Source organism: Melanotaenia boesemani, chromosome 12, assembly GCF_017639745.1.
Source record: "Melanotaenia boesemani isolate fMelBoe1 chromosome 12, fMelBoe1.pri, whole genome shotgun sequence".
Classification (NCBI taxonomy): Eukaryota; Metazoa; Chordata; class Actinopteri; order Atheriniformes; family Melanotaeniidae; genus Melanotaenia; species Melanotaenia boesemani.
In genome coordinates this window covers 6,682,209-6,695,816 of record NC_055693.1, presented here as the reverse complement: position 1 = coordinate 6,695,816, position 13,608 = coordinate 6,682,209, and the positions used below count along the sequence as shown (strand labels likewise).

Sequence of the window (13,608 nt, the reverse complement as noted above, 5' to 3'; positions counted from 1 at the left end):
AGACACTAAAACCCAAATTGCTCCTGATAGGTGGTTGAGCTGCCTTGCATGTGTGAATGTGTGTCTGACAACTGTGTGGAGACACGAGTCCAGAATAGACTTCTGCCACTGAGGCCATGTCTTTGTGAAACACACAGTATTCCATTCCCAATATTCCCACTGTGTCCTCGTCATCTACTTTGTTTGCCAGTGATCTCACATAACTTTGACGACCAAGGAAGAAACTCGTCTGAACTTGTGGGCTTGTTCTGAACATTACTTTTGTTTTGTAAAGTTGAATTAGTTGCTCCTGCATGTCAGCACAGTAAGTCATCAGATTCAGAAAACTTTATTAATCCCAAAGAGCAATTCAGTTGTAGCCAAACCTGTTTATTAAAAGAAAATAAATGGAAAAGTGCCAGAAAGGTTGAATAGTTTCTCTCCTCGTATACATCGCACAGAACTTGTTTCCCTCCTTGTGTGTGCGTTTACAGGTGAGTTTGTCGGTGGTCTGGGTGGCTGAGGGTGCTCAGTCGGTGCCAGGCTGGGTGGTAGCGCTGGCTGTACTGGCAGGACTGCTGCTGCTGGCGTTGCTCATCTTCATCATGTACAAGGTCAGAATATATGTGTCGACTATATTTTCCTTAGAAACAAAAGTGTTATCATTTTTTTAACACTTCTTCTTCTCTTTCTCTGCCTCATTTAGTTGGGCTTCTTTAACAGAGTGCGCCCCCCGCAGGAGGACTGCACCGAGAAGGAGCAGCTGCAGCCGGAGGAGAACGGTAACACTGACGCTTAGAGGCCAAGCTGTGAGGAACAAGGAGAAAGTCCAGGAGGGAAGAAATCAGGGTAAAATGGCCTCTGAGAGAATTCACTGGATGGACTGTTGGGTGGCAGATAATGGTCCTGGTTTAAGTTTTAATGAGGTGTGTTTTTTTTTTTTTTCTTTTCTTTTTTTTTGTCATGTGCCAAAAGAGAAGCTGGAAAACACTGGTCACAGATGAAATCTCATATGTTCATAAAAATGTGTAATTTGGGGGAATAAGAAGCATCATTATGTGCAGGTTGTGCCAACGTCATTTGAGCTCTTACTTTACTTTCTTGTTAAGAGTCGGGTGATCAGATTGTCCTCAATATGGGATTAGCAGCTGGTTAGCGTTAGCTTAGTCCAAAGGTAAAAAGATGCGCCTGTTAGCACAAAAATCTAACTATAATGACAGCAGTTAGGTTTTTTTTTTTCTACTCCTTTCAACACTGGCAGGAGTTTTCCCCACTCTGTCAAACTGATCCTGTAACTTGTTAATTATCATGTCTGGAGGCTTCATGGCTTCGTTCCAGCATGCCCATGAAGTGCCAGCAGCGTTTTGTCCAGAGAGTTGAGGCTTTTTGTGGCAGAGCACACAGGGTTTGGCCTGGTATCTAATTTTTGCACATTATTTAGTCCAAACATAAAATAATTGATGAGCTGTTGGTGCTTGTTGCCCTCAAAGTCCAGAACTGCTGATACATTTGAGATGTTTGTGGAGATTTTTAGTGTGGTTCTGCAAGTGTCTCCACGAGTGTTTGTTTCCTCTAGTTTATATAAAATAAAAAAGAAAATGACAACAAATCAACTGCTGGGTGAAAAGAGGAAAACAGACGATGGCGAGGATTTTAAAAGTGTGAATATACGGCCCACCAGGATCCTCACTGCTCTGCTGGAGTCACCTGATCATGTTGGAGAAAGAACAGCAATAAATGCAGCAATATGAAATTTGCTAACTGAGGCGGCTGATTGGTCACATACAGGTCCCTATTTTTTGACAAATGTGGTTTAGTTGCTCTGATATGAGGTGATCAGAGTGTTACAGTAATATATTTACCTTTTTGTATTAACATTGCTTTTCTTTCCTGACTTGTGTGTATCAAAACTGGTTGGAACTTGTGTTTCGGGGTGCTGGTGAGGTGTTTGCAGTATTTTGTTTTTTAAGAATTTTGTACAAAATGATGATAATCTCAATAGTGGGTCCATTTTTTTTTCTCAACACAGTCAAGACATCACATATTTTTAGTATTGTTATTAAAAGCCAATGCGATTGATAAGTTGATAATTCTAATCTGTAAAATTGATCATTTGTTAACACCCCCCGCCCTCCTTTGTGTACTTGTGTATACACATTTATTAGGGTTTATTGCCACTTTCACACGTGCTGGAGTCCTGAAATGTTTCTGGAAATGTTTCTGGGCAGTAGCGGAACAGAAATTCCTGTAATACAGTGCTCATCAATACAGCACGTTGCCTCATCTGCTATTCTCAAGGTGTTTTAAGGAAAACACAGTGATTTCAATAACCTGATTTCTTACATTTCCAACAGAAAACTTTCTGCACGGGTGTGCAAAAGACCAAATCTTCTGGACTTTCTGTTGAAAATCTCCTGTATTAAAGTGTGAAAACTGCTTTAGTCTGCTCTCAAGACGTGCTGCCCTCTACAGGAACAGCAATGCAACTACAGACAAGGTGACACTGGTTTCAAGCTGAAGAGTCATCTGTTAAAAACAGGAGTTATGTTGGTTTTCCTTCATCATGAGCTGACTTAATTGTCCCCTTATAAAACTCTGTGGTTTAACAGACTCATCAGGGAATGTTTCTTATAATCTAAAAAGACATTCAAGGCTAATCATAAAATGTAACTAGTAGCTGTTTGGCCGTCACGATGTCTCCAGGGTATGAAAGTATAACAGAAACAGCACTGATTAGTCTTTGTGACTTCACGTTTCCAGACTGCAGCTACTTTTACAGCTTGTTTCAAACCTTCTGTGATATAACTGGGCTGTGATTGGTCCAGGCAGCATCAGTGTTCAGTAACTAGTTTAACACACACATCCATAAGTGGCAGTTCCTGCCTTTAGTCTTTGAAAAACTACACAAAATACAGAAGGACTGACTGATGTTGTGCCAAATATATTTCCAAAATATGATTCCTTCTCTGAAGTAGGAACTAAAAACAGAAACTAAAAACATAGTTGTATGAACTCCAGAAGTCCCCACTTCACTGTTCTTACATTGTGGAGGGTCTCCAATGGTTAAAAGACCTGTGATGAAGTTTGTGTGATCTGAACTTGCCTATTAATGTTAATGAGTCTTAAACCCAGATAGGAAGCAGAAAATGGACGTATTAGCTTGTAATACTTTGTAATAACATCTTCCAAGATGTTTGTCTACAGTTCATGGTAGAGCAGCCATAGCAACAGTAACCGAGGGGGCGGGGTTTAATAAATGATCAGCTGTTCGTTTCCTGCCATTTGCTGCACTGAGGCCTTTTGGTTGACTGGCAGCTAAGTGCAACAGCAGCAGCTTGCAATTGGACATTTTCCGAGTTTGAGTTTTGTGTGTGTGAGTGTTAATATATTAAAAAAAAAACCCATATTGGGTTTGGATTATGAATTAAAGTTAAAGGTTGCAGGTAGTTTTTGAAAACATATTAATCCAGTAAACAGTCACAGGATTTAGTTTTTTCTTAGTTTCTGTTCACCATCACTCTGAACATCATCACTCCATAACCACTGTATTAACAGTTCATTTTTCAAAAGCAGAAGGTAGAGATGCACTAATACTACTGCTGGATATCACTGAATTACTGCAGATACAACTAACATAAGTTCATTTTTAAATGATTATTAACTTCTGTTTTTTTTACAGTCACATTGTAATGGAAATCTGACATTCACCTATAATGTGTTTTAATTATCTGTCTTTGTGTCTTCTGGATAAAAATTTTCAATAAAACTGATAAAATGATCTTCTACTGTTATGCAGAGCTGCAGCTATTAATCAGGTAGTGGATGAATCAAAAGAATAATTAACTTTTTCTATTGATGAAAGTGTCTCAGAAGTGATGATTTACTAGTTTTCACTGTCAGAATATAAAATCTGTTTCTTCTTGAGCTCCTGGAAGCAATAACAGGCACCTCACTGCACATTTTATAGACGTTTAGATAATAAAAATAATTATGAATTGAGCTCCTACTTTCATAATTTTAATGTTGCTAAATTTAAGCACAAAATTAGTTCTTTTTCCTTTTGAAATGAATTTAGGTCGACTTGTTTTTGTAAGAAGCGTGAGCACCAACCTTGGTCAGTTGTTTAGTCCTGACAGAACGACTTTACTGTAGAGATTTTTCTAAGTCTGTTTAGACAAATCTGACACATCTCTGTCGCCGCCAGCTGGACTGAAATCACTTTGTCAGTCAGTATTTCTCGAAAAAGCTGCAGATGGTGTGAACGCTCTCTGTCTTTAATATGAACTCATTTTCGAGACATTTGTTGGGGAACGTAGGTGAATTCTGAGGAAAAACTAAAGCTTCTGAAAAGACTGAACTGAATCTGAAAACTAAATGAAACCTTCCTGAACTGACTGAATGATTTGACTCCAATCTTTTAATTTGTTGGGTTTGAGGGTTTTATGTTTTATATTTAATAACGCTCTGGCTTTCTTTCTGCAATGAACAAATGTGGACTATTTTTGATGTATGTATTCTTTCACCTAGAGAGAAAAAAATTAACAATTTGTTAAAAAAAGAAAAAAAAAGATGATTTCACCTTTGAACTGAAATAAATTGATCTGTTCACATTTTGGTTTGTTTTTGTCTTTATGTGTGATGAGATAAAAAAATGGTTCTTTTAGCTTTTTGGGCTGAAGCTCAGTGAAGTATCTGCTGTTATAAACATTGAACAAAAAGTAATGAAATTTGTGTTTTGGTCAATTATTTGGAAAACCTGTTTATTTCCCTTTTAACAGCCAATTACATGACCTCCGCTTTGCTGGAGGTAAATGTATAACAATTATTAAAACTAGAGCTACTTCAGATTTTAATCATCCAATCCAATAAACACCAAACAAGCCGGCAGTAGAATCAGTTGTTTTTTGGCAGAGAAGAGAACTCACATTCTCAACTCTGCTGCTCATCCCACAAATACATTTTCCCTCCTTTAAAAGGGAAAGAAACGTGCTTTCAAATGATATTAGATAAATTGTCAAGAACCATTGTTACATCTAAGAAATAACTGACCAAACCGTTGTTTACGGACTTTTGTACGAAGTTTACTAGAAAGCCATTGGACACACCAAAAGCAGGTTTATTTATTCACTTAAATTGTGACAATTCCTCAAGATTTAAAATCAGACAAATATGTGATGTTTCCTTCTGTTTATTCTGTTTGGACCAGAAACAGCAAATGATTGATCATTGTGCATCTGACAGCAGGAAGCTGAGGTCACTGCCTGGATCGTACTCCACTGAGGGCTTCCCCCTGAAACACAACACACCAGTAGGGCTGTCAATCACAACTCTGATCACGATGCAGTATTATATCAATTCAGTGGAAAATTATTTGATAATTGCAGATATAAATTCTGCTACGTTTGTATACATTAAAGCAGGACATGCTGTAAACCTGATTTTGTTTTTAAGCAATGCTGGTGGCTCGCTGATCGTTGAATCTATGTATTATTACATCCCCACGAACCAGTAAATCCAGGTGAGCTGTGCAGGTTACAGGTGTCACTGGATTGGGTTCATGTTGACATGACTGTGTTTTTCTTTGGCTGTATCACAGATCTCATGGAGATGTAAATACTCACACAGTTACACTCCTTGAACTAAAGGGTGAGGTTTGGGTGTTACCTGGCGAACAGTCGGGCATTCGTGGTTCCCAGCAGGGTGGCTTTGTTTCCCTCCACCAGCAGCATGGAGCCCTCCCTCAGACCCTGAAAAACAAACAGAAATTATTAGTAACTGTTCAAGAATAAAATGATCTGCTCCTTTCACTGTGACTCACCAAAACACATGGAGTGTCGAGTTCTTCGTGGTACTGGGTGATTCTCTGCTCTCTGGTCTCCTGCACAAGAACACCAACAATCTCAGCAAGATGCATGCAAACTGTGTGGACGAGAAATCGTGAACACCAGCATGGCTGCATCCAAAATGGATTCATTTGTTACTTAGAGTATTTTATGAAGAATAAAAATCAAGACAAGTGCCACAAAATAATTAAAAAGAACAACAAACTAAAGTTTGTGTTTACCGTTCACAAAGGTATTTGATGAAAATCTAACATTGAAAGTTTATAATTAAAAAAAAATCCTTGGCATCAGTTGCGATGCCTAACAGGACAGTTTCAGTTCTCAATAAGTGATCAACTTTTTTGCTGATTTGCATGGCTAAATATTTTGTAAAGAAACATTTTAAAACTACACATCAGTCTCTGGTTTGCTTGTCATTGTTGCATCAACCACTAGAGGGGGCCTAGGACACAGCTATATAACATGGAAGAAAGCAGAAAATTAGTTTATAATTTCATGCCATTTATCAAAGATAGTCCTAAACGTATGTATCTGAGCAGCAAACAGCTGCTAAGTGATTTATCAAGTAAGTTAATTATTAATTCATTCATTAAATGACTATGTTTTCCTTCAGGTTTCACTTCAGCTACCGACAGCTTGAAACTGTTAAATTATCAGAAAAATGTTGCTAAAAAATAATTAAAATTAGGGTTAATGATTGTCTCAAATGGCATCACAGCTGTCAATCAAAAGCCTCCAAACTGTCAGATGGCATGTCTTCAGACAAACTTAATTTCAGTTTGCTGACGCGGCAGTTTCACAACTTCAGAGCTCCTTACAGCCTCATACAGAATCTTGATGGATTCAGTTGCTTATGCATTGTGTCTGGGTAAAAATAAAACATTATTCCCTCCCCACTGTTTATTTATGTGATGCTTCTAGCATTCAGTAATAATTATCTATGATATGACCACGAATATGGTTATAGCAAACTCATCAACAACACATGGTCACTATTTATCTAGTTTCTATAGTTTGTGTTGATGTGTAACATGTCGGCTTGTAGCAGAAAAGACTACAGAACTGCAGGGTTTAAATGTCTGCTAATAAGTAAGTGAAATTCCACCCCAGCTTTTTGTCTATCAGGGATAAAGTACTCCTCAAGTTAACATGAAGATTTAAATGCCTGTGGACAGGTTTTCAGAACTTTTCAAGTTTCAGGCTTGCTGTGATCTACACAGTAGCAATATAGTCCTAAACCTCTTTGATATACCTTTCCTTTTTATGTTTCTCTCCTTCTTCTTCTGCAGAAATGTTCTAAATTTGCCAAGTTGGAGGGGCAGCATCAGGCATCAGTGTATATCAGTCCTGAGATTTTTTTTTCTTTTGCAGGATGCAATGGGTTTTTTATGTTAAAACAGTAAAGCTTTGATCCAGCTTGAGACCCTGTTCATCTGCTTCCATTTTTCTTCCATTTCCTGTCAGAAAAAACATCCCCAACCATGATGCATCCATCACCGTGTTTCACTGTAGGGATGGAGTCAATAATGGTCTATGTTTGCTCCATATTTTGGTGAGAATTGTGGCAAATATTTCATTCATCTTTTTTATTTTTATCAGATTAGATTTTTCCCCCTTCTCTGACGGTGATTAAGTTTCTTCACTGAATTTTGGCAGATCTTCGCTCTTTAGCGCCCCCTAGTGAAGGCTCATTCAGCCTTTATCCTGTCTTTTCTCTGAGCTCTCTCCAGTTAATAAAAGTCAATCTGATGTTGACTCTTATCTCTTGCTCTGTCCCTTTCTCTTTCTTTTCCTCCCTTCCTCCTATAATGTCCTCTTCCATTTCTTTGCTGAGTCAGCCAACACGTGCATCCAAAATGTGTTGAAATCCAGTTGCTTGTGTGTGACGTGGTGCTGTTAAGGAAAATGCAGCAGTCACATGATGCTCCAGGCTGGAAAAAAAATTGCTAAGTTCGGTTTCTCAGCCTTGGGAAGCTGCAGGGCAACAAAGACTTTGGGAATTACAGTTTTAAGGTCAGAAACTTATGTAGTGCTACTTTAACAAAGCTCAAGGAAGTCTGGATCTTATCACTTGTTGGCTTGTTGGTCACCTGACAAAGACTCTCCAATAACAAATGCATAATATGGCATCCTGATCTTAAAAGTTTGTTGGTGTTTTTAAACTACTTTCACTTCAGAAAGATGGAGGCAGCTACACCATCAGGCTCTTTAAATGCTGTAGAAATCTTTTATAATTCTTCCTTGTATCCGTGCCCTGTAAAATCAGTCTCACTAACCATCCTCTAGACCTGATGGTTAAAATTAATTGAATACGAACCTGAAATGGTTTCAAGCTGCCCGTATAATATACATGTTACCTTAAAACATGTCACACCAAGCATGGTTTCTCACACCAGCTTTTTTTTGACCCACGAGCAACGATAAAGAGCTGTGAAGGGTGATAACTGATAATGCTGACATGACTGAAAACTGACCAGTCAGCATGAGCCAAATTATCACTTGCACCAAACAAGGCACGATAAAGACTCTTAGGTTTTACTGCTACATCCCTTATCTACACAGACTATCACCCTGTGAAAAGACTTCTGCAGCAGCTTAAACTTAACTAAGAGGCTGAAATGTGTGACTCACCCCCATGTGGCGGCTGCTGGGGTCGGGGTCCAGGTAGTGCGGATTGATGTTGAAGGGGACGAGGCCGATGGCGGAGAAGGATGGAGGGAAGACTATGGGCATGTCGTTGGTGGTGCTGATGCTGATGGTGGCCACGTTGGTGCCGGCGCTGGAGCCCATATAGGGAATACCATCCTGAATGGGGGAAGAGGAAACAGAAAGGAGACAGAAGCCATGAATTTAAAGTCCTACTCACATAAAAGTACTCAGATGTTTTCAGGTTAAAGTATCCGTCTCAAAAACTATGTTGTTTTCTTTTTAGTCAAATTTTTATTTAATGATAATGTTTGTATGTGTCACCTCCATCACTCTCTTCCTGATCTCCGTCACCACCTTGTTGTCATAGAGACTCTTCAGCAGCCGGAAAGTGTTGCCTCCTCCTACAAACAGATGCTAGCGTTACTGTCGCCATGCTGCAGTTTAACAGAACAGACAGGTTCACTATGAGGCCAGTTTGCAGAAATGATAAGGAAGCAGCACAGAAAGTTAAGTTAGAAAAGGAAATAAAGAAGTTAAAGAGAAGAGGTGGAAGAAGGGGAATCGGTCTTGCTTTTTTTTCTGTTGGCTCTCACCTATAAAAATTCCTTCGGCCTTCCGGACGGCATCAACGGGGTCTGCAGCCTCATGGATGCCGTCCACCTCGTAACCTGTGCAGGCCAAACACGTTGGTGCATGAGATGTAAACATAGCGCTCTTCTGAGAGTTCTAAGACTTTTTACATATAAAGACATCACTCAATTTGAACATGGTTTCTATTTCAATCTGTGTATTTTAAGGATCTGATTTCATTTTTACTAATAACCTGAGTGTGATTAACCACGAAAATGTGCAGGAAATTTATCATAATTCATCCCAGGACTGAAATGAGATGAGATTAAATTCATCCATGCTTCCTGTGTGATTATATAACAACAAATACAGCATATTAAAAGTGTTATAAGCACAACAAACATACATACAGATTCTATATCTTGTGCCCACAGTTATCACAAACCTATTTAAAAAAGGTGAATTTTGTATATTTCATGACTTATGTGACCCAATAAGCTTGGTATGAATGTCCAAAAAAGAAAAAAAGATAATTGAGAACTTTACTGGAATTAAGATGCCATGATGACTGTGATATTGAAATGATAATGTCATTGTCATGAATGCTGTTGGCCAACGATAATCATGTAGTCAACACCTGTTTTGGTTGACCGCCACAACTGGAAAACTACAAACACATACCTCTGACAAAAAGTAATAATAGACTAAAAAGAAAATAAAACTGCAGTTAAACACGAATAAGTAAATACTACATGACCCCAAATAAAAGTGTATAAAGTAAAAATATATATATATATATATATATTTATATATATATACAAATAAACAGAACATGCATGTAGTAAACACTCTAAAAAATAAATAAATAAAATGGTTACAAAAACCAAATTCACAGAAAATAAATTATAAATGCTCATCAGGGATAATACATTTAAAAAAATGTAAAAAAAAAAAAAAAAAAAAAAAAAAACAGCATAATACTAAATAAACATCAGAAGACATTAAAGATTTTTACTAGAATTTGTTTTTCTCTTTTAATTAGGGAACCGTTGCCCAAGTTTACCTAAAGTCTTAAACTTGTTTCTGGCTGTCTTTGTGTAGGCATCTCTGTCATGGAGAGCGTAGGGAACAAACAGGACTCTCTTCACACTCCTAAAAGTAAACACACACAAAAACCCACAGAGTCAGTAAAATTAGACTGATTTATTTAATTAGTCTTTTAATATGTTATAACGACGATTATATTACTAGTCGCATAACTTGATTACAGCCAGATGAAAACCTGATCTTTTTCCTTCTTTCTTCTTCTTTCATTACAGATTCTCTTTCTTGTTTTTAACCTGATCTTTGCTACCGCGGTAAAGTTGGTTTGTTGTTGGATATTGGCTTGACATTCGGCAGGGATCGTCTGCCAATCACCTGAAAAATGTTCACTAAAAATCAATTAATTGACTTTTTAACATTCTTTTTGCTGTAGTACATCATTTTTAGCATGTCCTATCTACTACAGGTCCGTTTATCTTGATATGGTATTTTATATGCCCATAGTATGCATTTATGACCTGAAAATATTCACTAAAAATCAATTAATTGACTTTTTAACATTCTTTTTGCTGTAGTACATCATGTTTATCATGTCCTATCTACTACAAGTGAGATTATTCTGATAAAGTACTTTATATGCCTATAGTATGCATTTATGACCTGAAAATATTCACTAAAAATCAATTAATTGACTTTTTAACATTCTTTTTGCTGTAGTACATCATGTTTATCATGTCCTATCTACTACAAGTGAGATTATTCTGATAAAGTACTTTATATGCCCATAGTATGCATTTATGACCTGAAAATATTCACTAAAAATCAATTAATTGACCCTTTAGGCCCCCAAACGCGAAGGCCTCCAAATTTGTAATCAATATGTTATGAGAAAAAGGGAACAAAACAACGGTTTCAATAAACACATCGATTTAAATAGGCCTTTGGACCGCCTTCGATGCTCTGGCCTAAATATTGTCTATGACTCCAGAAAATATTACAGAAGCTGGAACAAAAAAGAATAGAAACCCAACTCGTAACATCTCATTGTAATTGGTTATTTATTTCCAGAGAAAATGTTATAACTTCAAAATCCCATTCTTCCATAAAATTAATTTATACTCCACCCACTTGCTCTTGAGTTTTGAGGCAAAACAGCAGCTTGTGAGGAAGGTAAGGAAGCATGTTTTTTTTACTAAAGTTTACTAAAAGCTACTAAGTTGTTTTTTGGAAAACATGAGCTATATTTTTCATGATACTGAATTTTATTAAGAAGTTAAGAAATCTCAGCTTGTACAGAGTTAAAAATGTAAAATAAGCTGTGGAATTTGACACACTTAGAAATAAGGTCCAATCAGCAAAGGCAGTGCAAAGGCCTTTTGTAATTGTAATGTTTTTTTCTTTTTTTTTCTTCATTTCATTATTGTTTTTCAATCATATCCCATTGTGTGGCCGTGAATGCGCTCCAAATCTCAAAATTCAGACTCAAAAAGGCATAGGCTATATGATAGACAGATAGATATACAGCATATACGTACACATATAAGCCTACAGTGTTTCCTTTACATAGGCCTAGCCGTGGACAGCGCCACAGCAAGAAAATGTCATTAATAAAACATTTTCACGGGTTTCTGTGAATTTTAATTGGACTTGCCCTGCTGCCGAAGCCTGAGTAAGCAGCGTACAATTAATTGATTTTTAGTGAATATTTTCAGGTCATAAATGCATACTATGGGCATATAAAGTACTTTATCAGAATAATCTCACTTGTAGTAGATAGGACATGATAAACATGATGTACTACAGCAAAAAGAATGTTAAAAAGTCAATTAATTGATTTTTAGTGAATATTTTCAGGTCATAAATGCATACTATGGGCATATAAAGTACTTTATCAGAATAATCTCACTTGTAGTAGATAGGACATGATAAACATGATGTACTACAGCAAAAAGAATGTTAAAAAGTCAATTAATTGATTTTTAGTGAATATTTTCAGGTCATAAATGCATACTGTGGGCATATAAAGTACTTTATCAGAATAATCTCACTTGTAGTAGATAGGACATGATAAACATGATGTACTACAGCAAAAAGAATGTTAAAAAGTCAATTAATTGATTTTTAGTGAATATTTTCAGGTCATAAATGCATACTATGGGCATATAAAGTACTTTATCAGAATAATCTCACCTGTAGTAGATAGGACATGATAAACATGATGTACTACAGCAAACAAAATAGTGAAAGATCATTTTTATCATTTTTGGTTACCAATTTTCATGACTTCATTTATGCTGAAACGTGTAATTTACACACGGTCCCTTAGTCGACTACGGCGAGTGATGGTCGGTTTACAATGCGAAGTCGCTATTTTCTGGTAAAATTTTCAAATCGCAAGGACAGTTTACATAAATCTTGTAGTATATTAAAGTATGATAATGTATCTATAAGCTACAGTCTTTGACCAAGTTGGCACCGCCGTGGTCTGTGATTAGAAGCACAAATAAATACGAATGTCAAGCCAATATCGAATAACCAACCAACTTTACCGCAGTATCTTTGCTGCAGTGCAAATGACGACGTCTCCGTGATACTGTACTTGAACGACTTCCTGCCTCGCGTGCTTTTGATCAGCTGTTAAAGCGAAACTGAACTAAAACTTACTTTCCGAAGAAGTTGCAGATGTGTTGTTGACAGTGGTCCAGGTAGCCACTGCCGTGCAGGGTGGAGTTGGAAACCAGCAGGAGTCGCCTCTTCATCTCTGAACGCAGTAGAAAGACTCGGTTCAGGATGAGAAATGGCCCACAACCCGCAGAAGAGCAGCTGCGGCGGAGTCCAGAGGTCCGGGTCACAGTTCAGCTGTGATTCCGCTGACAGCTGCTCTCTGACGTGCCAGAAACCTGCTGGATTCAACACTTACATCTCCACCTACAGGACAGACACTGTTTGACTCACGCGCGTCTGCCACTATCCGTAACGTTAATGGTGTGTCACAGGAAATACGGTCCGGTCATTAAAATCATCAGCCGCACACATGGCGTCGCTTTGAGGTTCCGCTTCAAAATGTATTTGTTTGTTTTGTTTAAGGTACAAATGTTTTGATCTTTATTCTACAACCGGAAACAAAACGAGGACTTTAGTCAACTCTGTCCAAGGGCGGGGCCAGAGGGGTGGCCTGGGGAGGCACGACCACCCCCAAAATCCCACTCAATACAAATGCAGGGGAAAGTTTTACTGTACAAAGTGCAAAACAACAACAACAACAAAAAAACATATCTGTAATGCAATAAAACTTGCATGTTCGATAGTGTTCTGAGAACTAGTTTGCATTATAAATTCAAAATCTATATTCATTGTTTTGGGACTTTTGCCAACCAACTAAACCAAATAAAATATGGTTTTTAAAAAAAGGAACAATGTGAGCTGGATCACAGTGTTTTGTGGCTGCTGATCCCTCACATCCCTGTGGATTTATTTTAACCTGACTAATGAGCAGGAATAAGCCTGTTATTGCTCACAGCCA

General features: G+C 37.6%; 2 protein-coding genes across 5 annotated transcripts in view; one reads left to right on the top strand and one right to left on the bottom strand.

Moving 5' to 3' along the window:
* The window catches only part of itgav (integrin, alpha V), a 45,728-nt gene extending 41,139 nt beyond the window's left edge, over positions 1–4,589 (top strand). For all 4 annotated transcript variants that reach the window (XM_042001682.1, XM_042001683.1, XM_042001681.1 and 1 more), the window contains exons 32-33: positions 474–593; positions 686–4,589. In XM_042001682.1, coding sequence (XP_041857616.1) covers positions 474–593; positions 686–778 — 213 coding nt within the window. In that variant the 3' untranslated portion in view covers positions 779–4,589. The remainder of the gene's footprint in view (positions 1–473; positions 594–685) is intronic.
* A 562-nt stretch (positions 4,590–5,151) lies between these two features.
* On the bottom strand, positions 5,152–13,184 carry si:dkey-69o16.5 (uncharacterized protein LOC100149419 homolog). The gene is made up of 8 exons (XM_042001694.1): positions 12,750–13,184; positions 10,105–10,193; positions 9,065–9,139; positions 8,793–8,872; positions 8,454–8,627; positions 5,798–5,857; positions 5,644–5,726; positions 5,152–5,269 (listed from the first exon to the last, which is right to left on the bottom strand). Exons 1-8 carry the CDS (start codon positions 12,842–12,844, stop codon positions 5,203–5,205), a joined length of 723 nt encoding a protein of 240 aa, XP_041857628.1. The 5' UTR covers positions 12,845–13,184; the 3' UTR covers positions 5,152–5,202.
* Between the last annotated feature and the right edge of the window lie 424 nt (positions 13,185–13,608).

Coding starts and splice junctions, on each gene's coding strand:
- si:dkey-69o16.5 (XM_042001694.1), bottom strand. CDS start 12,844: ATGAAGAGGCGACTCCTGCTGGTTTCCAACTCCACCCTGCACGGCAGT. Junction 5,858..8,453: donor CCAGCAGCCGCCACATGGGG/GTGAGTCACACA, acceptor GTTCTTGTGCAG/GAGACCAGAGAGCAGAGAAT. Junction 5,727..5,797: donor TCGACACTCCATGTGTTTTG/GTGAGTCACAGT, acceptor TTTGTTTTTCAG/GGTCTGAGGGAGGGCTCCAT.